The 14,392-nt window shown below is 40.4% G+C and overlaps 1 protein-coding gene across 1 annotated transcript; it reads left to right on the top strand.

Annotated features, from left to right (window-relative positions):
• The first annotated feature begins 1,373 nt into the window (after positions 1-1,373).
• Positions 1,374-14,339, top strand: pip5kl1 (phosphatidylinositol-4-phosphate 5-kinase-like 1). The gene is made up of 9 exons (XM_059357390.1): positions 1,374-1,589; positions 6,276-6,326; positions 6,453-6,607; positions 6,912-7,036; positions 7,503-7,537; positions 7,625-7,680; positions 7,775-7,887; positions 9,126-9,288; positions 10,369-14,339. Exons 1-9 carry the CDS (start codon positions 1,374-1,376, stop codon positions 10,799-10,801), a joined length of 1,347 nt encoding a protein of 448 aa, XP_059213373.1. The 3' UTR covers positions 10,802-14,339.
• Positions 14,340-14,392: the final 53 nt, after the last annotated feature.

A 14,392-nucleotide genomic window follows, 5' to 3' on the forward strand; every position in this document is an offset into this window, starting at 1 on the left:
AAAGTGAAATAGTTACAAGGACGACGTGACTACTGGAAGTGACATAGTTTCATAAGTGTTTCTGTTGGAATATGTGCCCAATCATTCTGTAGAGCATTTACAAGGTCGGGCACTGATGTTGGACGAGAAGGCCTGGCTCGCAATCTCCATTCCAGTTCATCCTTAAAGTGCTCGATGGGGTTGAGGTCAGGGCTCTTCCACACAGAACTCATCAAACCATGTCTTTATGGACCTTGTGTTGGAACAGAAAAGGGCCTTCCCCAAACTGTTGCCACAAAGTTGGAAGCATAGCATTGTCCAAAATGTCTCCGTATGCCAAAGCATTAACATAGCCCTTTACTGGAGATGGGGGGAGATAGTCCAAACCATGAAAAACAGCCCATAGCACCATTATCCCTCCTCCACCAAACTTTGGTGATTCGTCACTGCTCCACAGTCCAGTGAGGAAGCGCTTTACACCTCTCCACAGTCTTGGCATTGGACTTTGAGTGTAAGACTTGCATGCGTCTGCTTGGCCATGGAAACCCCTTCCATGAAGCTCTCGCTGCACAGTTTTTGTGTTCACGTTCATGCCAGTGAAGTTCAGAACACTGTGAGTGTTGGCGACTTTTACGCAGCATGAGCCTTAGCAGTCGTTGACCCCGCTCTGTGATTTTACGTGGTCTTCCGCTTTGTGGCCGAGTTGGTTTTTGTTCCTAAATGCTTCCACTTTCTAATAATATCACTTACAGTTGACCGTGGACTATCCAGCAAGGATGAAACATCACAAACCGTCTTATTGGCTTGAAGTCACTGAGCTCATCAGAACGACCCATTTTAAATCACAAATGTTTGCAAATGGAGACTGCATGGCGAGGTGCTTGACTTTGGCCAAATACTTTTGTCCATATAGTGTACTATATATACAAGTCTATACATGTCAGTATAGTCAAGGTCAGGTCCAACATTAACACTAATTCTACCTAAATTTTGGTTTCCACCAATGTGAGATCATACGAGAATTGCAGGATCCATGGTGGCTCCTCAAGAGGTTAACATAGATGCTGCAATAGCATCAGTTAGATGGACATTGGAAAGTTTTTTTTTCATTAAAAGAACAGCAGAGAACAGACTTCTGCTTCTCTCCCAAGTGTTTTCAGTACAGATAGACATAAAACAAAGGGGTAACCGCACTAGGCTTTGACAGCACAGGCCATGAAGTTATTATCCTTTTGTGTTGGTTTCCATAGTTGCCTTATTAAAGACTGTTATTGGCCTCTCTGTCCACTAAATAATCCTTTAATATTTTTGCTGGAGCTTTGAAAACTTCTTATGTACAAGGTGGTTGTACAGCAATCATAAGTTTTGGATGTGTGTATTTTATTGTTTCACAGATGGAGATGTCTGCGTGTGCAGGAGGCCTGGGGATGTCTGGTAACCGGCAGCACTCTGGCACGGTGAAGAGGAGGAGGTGGGGAGGTCTGAGGCAGCAGTGGAAGCTGCTGGGATTGTTTGAGATCGATCAGCAGCACGAGTTCTACGGCCTGACCTGCATGATGAAGGAGGGATTGGCAGCAGCCACCCAAAAAACCATTGACAATGCACCTACAGTGAGTACGGGTCAGAAGAGGCACCGCTGCCAACACTTACACAATATTTAAAATCTATCCACTTGGTTAGCCTTCATAAGAACTGGTTCATTTATTGGACGAACGTCACACAAATAGGCTTCTGCAAGACTATGAAGTGCTTTAAAGACAAACAGCAGGCTTTAAAATCAATAGGGAATATGGCAGGCAATTAATAACATACTTTTAAATAGGTATAATCTGTCCTCTCCTATTGACTCGGGCAGCGTTCTGAATGGATCGTAACTGATTTATTATCATTTTTAAGTCAACTAGATAGGAGAGCCTTATAATATAACCTGCTGTGTTGTCACTATTTTTTTCAGATTATGAAACTTTGTGACGTGCGGCACATGAGCACAAATAGTTGTGTTTTGTTTTTTTTTACATTGAGGCTCTGGTACCTAGTACATCTAAAAAAGAGTAGCAGTTGGTAATCGCAGCAGTTGTTTTCCACCTCGTGTGAAAATACGACACTGAAAGCCAGTCCCCTGATAAACAATGCCTTAAACCAGAGAGAGGTATGCTGCTGCTGAATGAACACTCAGCCATGTGCTGCTGCTTCACCCTAATCCCAGTCACACATAGTGCTGACTCAGCAGAGTGATGCATGACAGTCCTGTCTGATGTGTTGGATCTGCAGAGTCCGAAAAACATGACAAATACACATGCACGGATATATCTTTGATGTAGAAAATACGGTGGCTGCAGACAGATTCTTTACCCTGTTTTAAGCTGGTTGGTGTTCTGTCGAAAAGTGCCTATTCTAAAAGTCTCAGGTTCGTAGATTGGAAGCCTAAGAGTAAACACACGATGGAGAAAATGCAGAAGGCCTTTCTTTAGGTTATTTAGGTCACAGGTAAAAGGCGCTGGACTCAAACTGGCACAGCTCTCGTAGGATCCCAGTCACAATGAGCCCCGATTTCTGTAATAATTCACATTTCATCTTCTACAGAAGTTGGACTTACACACAACCGGATTCTATTGGCCAGTTACCTCTGATATGGACAGACCAACAGCTGTTTAAGTCTCTTTCGAAGATTGTGATACACAGTGTGCGTTGTTGTTACAGGCGTGTATCTATGAGCTACAAAGCCTAAACATGACAACATACTGTGAGATGACAAACCAAACTGCGCAGTCTCAGGTCTATCTGTGGGAAAGATGACAGCTACAGTGGAGAAAACACATGGGCTATCAAATTCAGTTAGTCTGGTAGAATCTCTGTTAGAATGAGACAGCCTGATGGCTGTAGTAGAGAAGGATCTTTTGAATCTCTCCGTCCTGCAACAGAGAGAGAGGAGCCGTCCACTGCTGTTTTTTTGGTCCATAAAGGTTTTGTGTAGCGGATGATCTGGGTATTTCAGGATGGCCTGGAACATGTTGACAGGTCATCTCTCCACCACCTCCTCCAGTGTGTCCAACCTGGCTCCAACCACAGAACCAGCTCTTTAGACCAGTCTGTCCAACCGCCTTCATCTCTGTGTGTGATGCTGCCTCCCCAGCAGACTGCAGCATAAAACAACACACTACCACCACAGACTGATAAAACATCTGCAGCATCCTACTACACACGTCCAGATATCTGAGCTTCAAAAAGCCCCTTTTTGTAGAGAGCGTCTGTGTTTAGGGACCAGTCCAACTTATTATCCAGGTAAACACCTAAATACTTAGAACTTGGCACCACCTCCATGTCCACCCCACAGGTATTCACTGGCTGAAGAGGGGGCTTGAACCTGCAGAAATCTCTGATCATTTCCTTAGTCTTTGAGGTGTTCAGTAGGAGATAGTTCTTGTGACTCCAGTCACTGAAGGCTTTTATCAGATCCCTATATTCAGATTCCTGTCCAGTCCTGATACACGCCACAATAGCAGTGTCGTCTGAGTACTTCTGGATGTGGCACGACTCAGAGTTGTATTTGAAGTCCGCTGTGTACAGTGTGAACAGGAGTGGAGCCAGAACAGTGCCTTGCGGAGCTCCTGTGCTGCTCATTAATGTCCCAGAAACACAGTTCCCCAACCTGACATACTGTGGTCTTCCTGTCATGTAATCTGTGATCCAGGAGATGAAGGAAAGATCCACTCCCATCTCTGTGAGCTTGTTTTTGAGTATGTTGGGTTGGATGGTGTTGAATGCACTTGAAATGCGCATGATTCTCACATAAGCACCAGTTTCCTCCAGATGAGCAAGGGCACAGGGAAGCATGTAGAGGACAGCATCGTTCACCCTGATGTGTTTGTATACATCGGAGTGAATCTGCCTTCTTATAATCATTCGAATATAACACTATCAACATGCACTACCTAACGGTTCTGTAAATGTGGGGGAGCTTTTTTTCTTTCGAAATGTGCAACCTCTGAAATCTTCAACAAAGAAATTGTAAAACCATATGCAACAATGCTTCTTATATTCCTACAGTATATGTGGAGTGAGTAGTGTAATTTATAATCATTCAATAGTGGGAGCATTACCTGATAGGTGAAATTGTCCATATTTTGGGGGTCAGGCTCATGGACTATGGGTGCGATAGTAAGCTGGTAGCATGTTTACCTCTGCCTGTGTACACATTAGAATCAGCTGATCCACTGACATCAATGTGTGGCTGTTGTTACTGTGGGCTGTGGGTCATGGGATGTACGCTATGTCTGGTCTGCTTAACAAAGTCGGAATGAGTAATCCAGAACAACAAATTGTTAAACAGCATTATTAGATTGTTACCATCATTTAATTTAAGTAGTTCTCAATTATTCGTCTAAAACCTAGCTGGACAATGTCAGGTGAAAACACATATTACTGGGGCCACTACAGATAAATGTTTCATATCCTGGAGCTTATATTATAGACCAGCAATGGCTATCCCTATAACAATTTGACCTCAATGATGCATGTTACTTGGCTTTGACCTGGTCGTGTTACATATATGACTGCATTGAAATAAACAAAATATAAATGTTTAAATGTTTTTTCTTTTACATCTAATAACACACATTACCTGATAATGGCAATCATGATGGAGGCTTCAGTTTAGACCCTTTATTCTAGAGGTGTGAATCAGCAGAGGCCCCAGGATACGATTTTATCACGATACAATATTTTTGCCATTTTAGGCATTTTGCAATATTGCAATTTAACTGTTTCACTGCATTTGTGTCCGCAAAATTAAATTCAATCAAGAATTGTTTTGTCAAATAAGAGAAAATCCTCAGTCTGTTCATCTCACTTCAGTCTTTTTATTTCTCCACAATGAGAGTCAAACCCACAGACTGACCAACAAAGTATTCAGTCAAACTGAACTGAACTGATATCAAACATGTATGGATGACAACAACTGCAGCATTTTATCAAACCTTCATAAACAACAAGCTTCACTGCTCCCAATTTATTTTGAATGACAGATAAAAAAAGACAAACTTTGCAGCGTTATTTCTACAACTTCCTGACATGATATCCTGATGCACATGGTGCCTATAGATCCCTTAGATCTTTCATATGATACCAGTATCTCCAGTATATTCCTGAAAGTGAGCCCGCTAAGGTGAAAATGCTGCTGGTCCACCGGCTGTCGGAACGCTAAATATCGATACTTGGTGGCCATGAATCAGTATTATATTGCCACGCATAATATCACTTTACTATGCTGTATCGATTTTTTCCCCCACCTTAATAATAATATATATGTAATAGATTCCTTAGATCTTCTGGTTTCATATGATATCTCCAGTATATTTTTAAAAGTGAGCCTGCTATGGCCTCCGGAAAATCGGAACGCTAAATATCAATACTTGGCGACCATGAATTTATATAATATCGCCATGATATGCCAAAATATGGTTTTCTTGATAATAACCAAAATTATTATCAAGAAAACCATGGAAAATGTCTAGATATCAGCTCTTAAATTACACTGTTATGAGTAATTTTTGTTGTTATCATTATATTTGTCCAAACAAATGTACCTTTAGTTGTACCAGGCATTAAAATGAACAAGACATTAGAGAGACTGTATTTGCAAGAGCATGCAGACACCCACATCATTTCAATATGTGACTGAACCACAGGAAACATTTCTGGTTGTCTACAAGCTGTTGGCGCCTTACTGCAGGGATGTGTTCCCATTCAGACACTAGAGCACTGATGCCGTTTGTTTTTATTTATTTTTCTTGTGGTGTCTCTCTGTCTGTCACTATGATGTTATGCTACTGGTGACAAATATTTATATGGTCTCCAGAGGATAAATCCCAATGATTTTGATTATCCCCTGACTTTTTAGCACTACCATTTTCATCATAGCTGCCACAACAGACAACACAAACTTTCGTCTGGGACAATAAGCCAGAAAGAGACATTTATTATAGGCAAGTCTATGTTGTTCTCTGCTGAAAGGCAGCACACCTCTTTACTTTATTCTGTATTGAGATGTGACTTTAATGTGGCATACAAAATGCTGCAATGGAAAACAGTTGAGCTATTAATGACAAAATAACTGCAACACATGTTACACATGTTTTATGTTATTATAACATAGTAAATGCATACAGGACATTAGTAGTTTTAAAGTACATTTTACAGTGAACATATAATGTAAATAACAATACCATTTCTATTAGTTCATAAATAATTACCCCTCGTTATTCTCAATGAAACCTTTCCTGTGTCTCCTGCTGTAGAATGATCTGTCAGATGAAGATTTCAGATCAGAGGTCACTCGGATTCATAAGGTAGGTGACATGTCTTAATAACTAACAAAGACTCACAGTAATTGAATGTAATCGTATTGAATGCTTCCACCTACATATTTATTTGTGTGTGTGTGTGTGTGTGTGTGTGTGTGTGTGTGTGTGTAGGATTTCACAATGGATACGTTTGCAGGCCCGGTGTTTGCCAGCCTGCGGTGCTCTTTAGGAATGACGGAGCAGGAGTACCAGCAGTCGCTCTGCTCTGAAAGCTTCTACCTTCAGTTCATCAGCAACTCCAAGAGCAAGGCCGACTTCTTCCTCACGTGAGTCATCACACAGCACGTGCTGACTCACACACATGACTCGATTTTCATGTGAAATTAACATTAATATTTTTAGAATCCTATTATTATCATTATTAACTGAACTTAGACATGCTAAATGACAGAGGTATACGAAGCCAATCCTATTTTCCGGGTGACCAATTTGATGACTAGCAATTAAATTGATAGAAATACTGAATACTAGAATCAAAATAATAACTTTTCACCATCAAAGTGTCAGAGTGTGCTTGTTGTTTTATTGATAGGATAGAGATCTACTTACTTTGTGCTTTTGAACTTCTAGAAATGATAAACGCTTCTTTTTGAAGACCCAGAACAAAAGGGAAATCAAATTCCTTCTGGCCAACCTGAAGATCTACATGGAACACCTGAGGAAATATCCCCATTCACTGCTGGTCAAGTTCCTCGGTACACACACACACACACACACACACACACACACACACACACACACACACAAATACATGTCTTTATATAGTTGTGAGGGCCACGATCGTTGAGTTGTTTGTGAGGACCACCACTTCCCCTAGCCCACACACACATTTCAGGGTTTACCATCTATGTTAGGACCTTCCCTGAAATTCATACAGATGATTAATTAAGGCCTTAAGAGGCTATCCTAACATTTTCTTTGTGAGGACCGGGCAAAATGTCCTCACAATTACAAATGTCCTCACAATGTTAGTCTTCTGCCAAGGGTTGGCCCTCACAACTATATAAAGACAAGCACACAAACACACGCGTGCGCGCACACACACACACACGCGCACACACACACACACACACACACACACATGCAGACTTTGCATAAGGTTATAATATGTCAGATAATATGTTGCATTGGACTGAGTTATTTCCTTGCTGTTTTTTTAAGGTGTTCACAGGATCAAAATCCCACATAGACGGAAGGTAAACATCACATTTCATTGTTCTTCTAGTTGGCACAGTAATTACTGGATTTAACAAAGCATTTATATTTGTCACTTTCCTTTGCAGAAGTACTTCATCGTTATGCAAAGTGTGTTTTATCCTGATGATCGAATCAATGCAAGGTAGGCACGCGCCTGGTAGTATTATCATTAAACAGTTAAAACGTTTAACAGCACAGAAACAGAAGGTGCAGCTTCTTGATGTGTGTTTTGCCAGGTACGACATTAAAGGCTGTGAGGTGAGTCGTTGGACAGAACCTGCACCAGAGGGAAGCCAGATCATTGTGGTTCTCAAAGACCTCAACTTTGAAGGCCAGCACATCACTCTGGGTAAGGAAACACATGAAGACCTGTGCAACCTGTTCTCCCCTCAAAAACGTCAGTGTAGGTTATATGTAAAAGCAGCGAAAAATGAACTATATTTACATATTTCACCATCCGTGGTAATGCGTCCGCCACCATCTTGCTGATGTAGTAGTGATTGACAGCCAAGTGAAATTAAAAAGGCGGATTCCCACGTTCGGTTGGGGTGGTGAATGGGTCGAACACCCAGGAGAGTGGGGTTCGAGTCTCTTGTGAATACAAAAGTCAATGATTTTTAATGTAAGTTATGTTGTTTACTTAAATTACGTGAATCACGTTTTTGAAAGTAACTTGCAGTTGTCAAGTGACTGTTGTAACTACTTCTTTTCCGGCATTTACATAATTTTTTTTACTGTTTAAACTGTCGTTTATAATGCCTTACCAGGAAGTTTTTTGCCCTAAGCCTAGGTCAGTGCAGTGGTTAGGGTCACCATAAATCCACAGAAACTGGAACCCTTTTTACAACCACGAGTGTGCGGCATGTGGTAATTTGTGGCACACAACCTCTTGTAGGATTTTCAGATGCTTCTTTTATAAATAAATGATACCTTGCAAGGGACACTAATTTAGGGATTTTATCCCATGTAAGGATGAAACTGAGCAACATTTGTGTGGGTCTCACAGTCCAAAAGTGTTGGCTATCAGAATTATTAGTAATTATCACAAGTAATAATTATTTATAATAAATTACTTGATATACTCTAAGTCATCTCTCATTGTGGCACCAAAAATGTAGGGATTTTGGAATGCCTATTTTATAAATAAATGAAACCTCACACGGGGCACCAAAATATGTAGGGATTTTAGAAAGGCACTTTTTACATTTTTGATGCTCCGGCATGAGGCATCCTATAACTGTAAGAGATCCCTACTATAATAGCGCCCGTTGCTAGGTGTCATTTATTTATAAAAGAGGCAACCTTAAATCCTTACACTCTTTTGTCGTTTAGGTTGGAGAGCTTGTTGACCTGTGCATTAGTTTGGGGTTGCATCATTTCACCCCCTTCAGGCTAACAAGAATATTGTTTTTTACACTTTAACACTGTGTGAAAATAAAGTAATTCCTCTATCTTCAATAAACCATGTTACAGCATCAGTGTGTATGAACGTGGTAATATCCATAAACACATACACGTTTGCTGTGTATTTCTGTACAGCCGTGTTCGTGTAAGTCTGAATGTTATGTGTTGTGTTTATGTGTGTAGACAAGGAGCGTCCATGGCTCCTGCGGCAGGTGGAGATCGACACACACTTCCTCCGAAGACTCAACGTGTTGGACTACAGTCTCCTGCTGGCCCATCAGCCCTTACACCGCGACGAACGCCATGAGAGTCTCTCCTTCGCTACGCTCATCATCCGAACCAAAAAGTCAGTTCCTTTAAGTTCTTTTCTTGACAGCGAGTCTCAACATTTTGTGTCCCCGTTGTTGTTTTTGTGCCTTGTCAGTATCCAGCTCTATTGTCAGTCCTGGAAGTAATCAGTCAATAAGTCACATCAATAAGTTGATCATTAGAAAGGCAGTCAAACAGAACACAGAGGGTGAATAAAGGTATGAGAAAAACGTTTTTCTTATCAAGGTAACGATCAGTTGGGCTGCAGCTGTGTCTCCAGTGAGAGCACACAATATTTTTAATATCTGCCAAAGTTATTTTCATTGCCATATGGCCCACATAATTAATGGTGTGTTTAGTTTCTAACCACTTCTTAACCTTCCTCTTACGTTAGCTTTCTGTTACTATCTCTTGTGTTAATGGGTCGGTTTTGACCCATGTCTTAAATAATCCATAAAATACCCTCATAACAATTATTGATCATCTAATTTGTTTCTTACCTCCGTGTGACCTTGCTAGGCTTCTGTATCTATGAAAAGATTACTTTAAATATTTTTTGTGTGGCTGCCTGGGCCTTTTTGGCAGCATAACATTTAAAAAATGGTAAAATGAACCTCAAGAGATTATATAAAATAAAAGGTTGTTATGTGACTATTACTGAGGGGGATTAGAAGACATCTCAAATAAATGTTTTACTTTCATATTAACTATAGTAACATCTATGATGTTACAGGTCAATTTTGACCCTTATATATTTCACTAAATATTGTTTTATAATCTTATAACTGAAACAGCACAAACGTTATAATTTTCCCTGCATTTTATAATTTAGAGAAATGTATTTTTTATTTTATTTTGTTTCAATAGAGGTTCCTGACAAAGTCAAAAAGCCTTGATGCAATAAACAAAAGTTGAGTGGTAATTTTATGCGTTTAAAACCTAAAACCGGTCAGAGGCGACTCTAACACAAGAGGAAGGTTGACTGTTGTAACTGGACCGGCCAAATCACACCTGATTAAGTACATCCTTGTTCCTTTTTCCTACTGCTGCTGACATTTTAATATCTGCCTTTCTAGACAGATCAGCACTTTACAACGTTGTGACTTTCTTATTTAAGGTCTGTGACTCCAGGCTCCAGCCCATTCCACACAGACGTAGCTGCTCTCCCCGGGGCAGTCCCAGAAGATAACTCTGTCTCTGAAACAGACGGATGTTTGAAGCCATCACAAGCAGGAGTTGCATCAAGTGGTGGCACAGTCCAAACATGCCCGGCGATTGCAGGTCCGGGCAGTGACGCAGCTGAGCTTCCAGATTTCAGGGCCCAAAACCGACGCTTACTGCCCAACCTAAAGAATCCTCTACATGTCATCGACGGGCCCGAGCAGCGCTACTTCATCGGTATCATTGACATTTTCACAGTTTACAGTTTTAAGAAGAGGCTGGAGCATTTATGGAAGATGCTGAGACATCCGGGCCGGTCCTTCTCCACCGTCAGTCCACAGACTTACTGCCTCAGGCTATGTCAATGGGTGCAGGACCACACCAAGTAGACCTCGGACGAGTGGCAGGGACTGAACCACCACCTCTCACTGAGCTAGTCAACCAAAATCCACATACATGCACACACGATTTGTTCAAATACTTTCATCTTTCCACATACTCAAAGCACCTCTATGGCTTTATATTTGTATCTCATTTACAAATTTTCAGCACAGAAAAATCTGGGGGTTCACCCTGGACAGGTCTGCAGACTATCACAGGGCTGACACATAGAGACAGACAACCATGCACGCTCTCATTCACTCCTACGGGCAGTTAAACCTAACCTGCATGTCTATGGTCTGTGGGAGGAAGCCGGACGACCTGGACAGAACCCATGCTGACACGGGGAGAACATGCAAACTCAGAAAAGCCGCAAACTCAATTCCTCCTGCACGGTGTAGCCCTGCACAGAAAAATATCTATGTAAATTTTGTTTTTTAGATAAATTAATAGCTCACAATGCATTGAGACTGGTGAAGGGAAAACAGAAGTTCATTTTGTTCTCACATAATGTAGTGGTGTGTTTTCGCTGCAGGGTGCAGAAAGAGGGATCAGTAGAACAGGGATATGTAAAAAAAAAAAAAATAGCACAAATATAACATAAGAATAAATATAAAATAGGCAAGGGAGGATGATTTAAAAGTATAGAACAACATCAACAATATACTAGATGTGGGCGGATATAAACAAGATGTAAACAGGATGTAGTGAATATTGAAATGTACAGTCTGACAAAATAAAAAAAATCACCAAAATTACAGACTCCAATTCTCCATTTGGGTGAAATTGTGACACATTGTAACACTTTGAACACATTGAAATGCTGTATAAACTTGAGTATAAATGTATATACTGTACCATGGATGTTGAGGGAGCAGGAAAGCCACTATGTATGTCCACAGAGTGCAGAGAGTGGGGGATTTGAAAGAGGTGGATTTTAGTGAGGGATATTATAGTTACTGACCACAGAAAACCTTTTTTCGTTTGCTTGAATTTCTCTTTTACATTTTGCATTAAAAAAAAATGTCCGTGTTTAAAATGTTCCATTGTGCATACAGGAATTGGACACAAATATAAAAAATACATGGCATATTTTTGCAACCTTTAATTGCATTTTCACCAAAGAACTTTGATGAGTTTTTCTGCCCAGACAAAACACAGTGTAGCCAAGGGTTGCACCTTCAAATGTAGATAAGAGGAAATTGCTTTGTTACAGTAACTGTATAAAAGTAGAATAGAAAGTCCTTCTGCAAATAAAATAAAGGTAAACGCTACACTAAATATACAACAATATAAATAAAAATGTAAGTATTTAATCAAACACTGAAATAAAAACAGAGGTTACATAATCTCCGTGGTCTGCCGGCCTCCCTGCCTCAGATTTCCTCTGCACATGTTGCCCACACACTCTGGTTTAAATAACTATGGTGAAATATCTGATTCAGTCAAATGACTGTTCAATGACACACGCCTCAGTGCTTCCCATGCCGAAGTTGCCTGTACTTCTTCTTTGCCTCCAACTACGCCGGGTGCAGGAATCAACAGATTTTGCAGCTGCGAACTCTGTCAATATGGTGTGCACTGAGGAATTTATTGCTTAAATTGACTTTATTTTATTTACTATCAACACTGATTGAATGTCCCCATAAAGGGTGTGGGATCTGGCTTGTAACCTGAAGTTGTGACTGTCTAGGATGAAACAAAAGTGTGAAAAAACCTTGATAGAACATTCATTCTCCTCTGAAATTCAACAGTGCCTCTTTAGAATATGAAACTTATTATTATTAATTCACCTGAGTCAGAACATAAACTACTGACTGGTAAGGTGCCTGAATGTCTGGATGGTACAATGCAGCTGCATATCAGTTTTTATGTCTGTTTTACAGAAATCTTTCTTTGCTGTTTTATTTTTATGCAATGGATCATTTCACATTTTGTCTGCAGACACTGTGAGAGGTATGTTGAGTAATCTCCGCCTCATGTAGTAAGTAACTAGCTACGTTCACACAGCAGGAAAAAGTATTTTTAGACTTTTTCAAATCAGACTTAGGGCCTCTTTCATATGTGTTCCTAAATCTGATACAAGTCCAGTGTTTTCCAGTTTGACCTCAGTCTGAACAGTCACTTTTACGTCACTCGAGATTGACAATCAAGGAGAAGAGTCTAGTTTGAGACGTAGATCCCTTCGCTCTACGTCTCAAAGCAGACTCTTCTCCTCTGTAGTGCCCCGGTGGTGGAACGAACTCACAAACTCCATTCGATCTGCTGACCTTCTCAGTCTTTACGAAGAGACTAAAGACCCAGCTCTTTTCTGAACACCTTCACACTTGATATACACAGCTGAGGACCATAAAAATAAAAAAACTAATAAATAAATAAAATAAACTGTTCGCACTGACCGCTCGCACGACCTAAAAGCACTAAACTAAACCCACCGTACTTACTCCTGTGTTGTTTCTTGACTTCATCTTTGCTTGTGTTTTATTAACCCTCAAATGTACATCGCTTTGGATGAAATGACTATGTAGAATTGTAGACAATCGTCATAATTCAGCGCTGGCGGGGGCGGAGTCACTTGGGCGCAGTATTTGGGGTGATGCTCCTGTGTTCGAAAGCATATAAAAATAAACGGGGCATGTCACGATCCCACACACACCTCCGTACAGCTGTAGCAGCCATTGCTCCACAAAAAGCCATTTTTAAACATTTAAACAGGTTTCCATCTGCTCATAACTTTGCCTACTTGGTGTTTACTTTTGCACACAGCCTGCTGCGTGTGACGTCTCTGTTGTTCTTCCGCTCATGCATTGAGCAGTTCACCCTGGAGTCGAGCAAAAAAAATCAAAATTGAGCATTTAGACCTGCAGTGTGAATGTAGCCTGAGCTATTTGTGTGTCAGCGCGGACAATTCCCCAACAAGGGAAGTAACGTCATGATCATCTCAGACAAGAAAGCTCAAGTACTGCAGCCTCAGCACGACATGTAGCTTTATCTTGTATTGTATATTCAGATGTCAAACAACCCCTGTGGAATCCTTCTGCAGTATGTATGAAATGCATGCAACGCATTTGGAGTATACCACATCAATGGTGAATGCAATTATTTCTAACTGCATAACATTCTGTTAATTACTACATAGTCATCATGCAGTTGTTCAGTGTACACAAATGTATTTTATTCATAAAACCAAAGGAAAACAATTCTGAAAATCTACCACTAAAGAGAAAATAACGTTTGGATGGGACTTGTTTACAACTCTGAAAGAAAACGACAGGTGTGACAAGGAGCAGGATGAACTCCTGTTACCATGGTGATAATGCTACAGAATAATGAAACTGTACGAATCAATGTTATAAAATCACAAAATCAAATAGCTCTGAAAATGTTGAAAAAATTAAAAATGATTTCCAACTTTTTGATGGTCCTAAAGTTGATCATGTGAAACTAACGCTTCTATCAGAAAAGTAACCAGATAAAAGCTTAATGTTGATGTTTCTTCATTCATTGCTTGCAGAGGTTGAGTACAATGTGTTTCCCCATGTTTCATCTGTGTAAGGCCCCTTGTTTTCTAGTGGGCTCTAAAATATATAATATCTTGA

This window comes from Centropristis striata, chromosome 19 (assembly GCF_030273125.1).
Source record: "Centropristis striata isolate RG_2023a ecotype Rhode Island chromosome 19, C.striata_1.0, whole genome shotgun sequence".
Taxonomy (NCBI): Eukaryota; Metazoa; Chordata; class Actinopteri; order Perciformes; family Serranidae; genus Centropristis; species Centropristis striata.

Coding starts and splice junctions, on each gene's coding strand:
- pip5kl1 (XM_059357390.1), top strand. CDS start 1,374: ATGGAGATGTCTGCGTGTGCAGGAGGCCTGGGGATGTCTGGTAACCGG. Junction 7,037..7,502: donor ACTGCTGGTCAAGTTCCTCG/GTACACACACAC, acceptor TGTTTTTTTAAG/GTGTTCACAGGATCAAAATC. Junction 9,289..10,368: donor CTCATCATCCGAACCAAAAA/GTCAGTTCCTTT, acceptor TTCTTATTTAAG/GTCTGTGACTCCAGGCTCCA.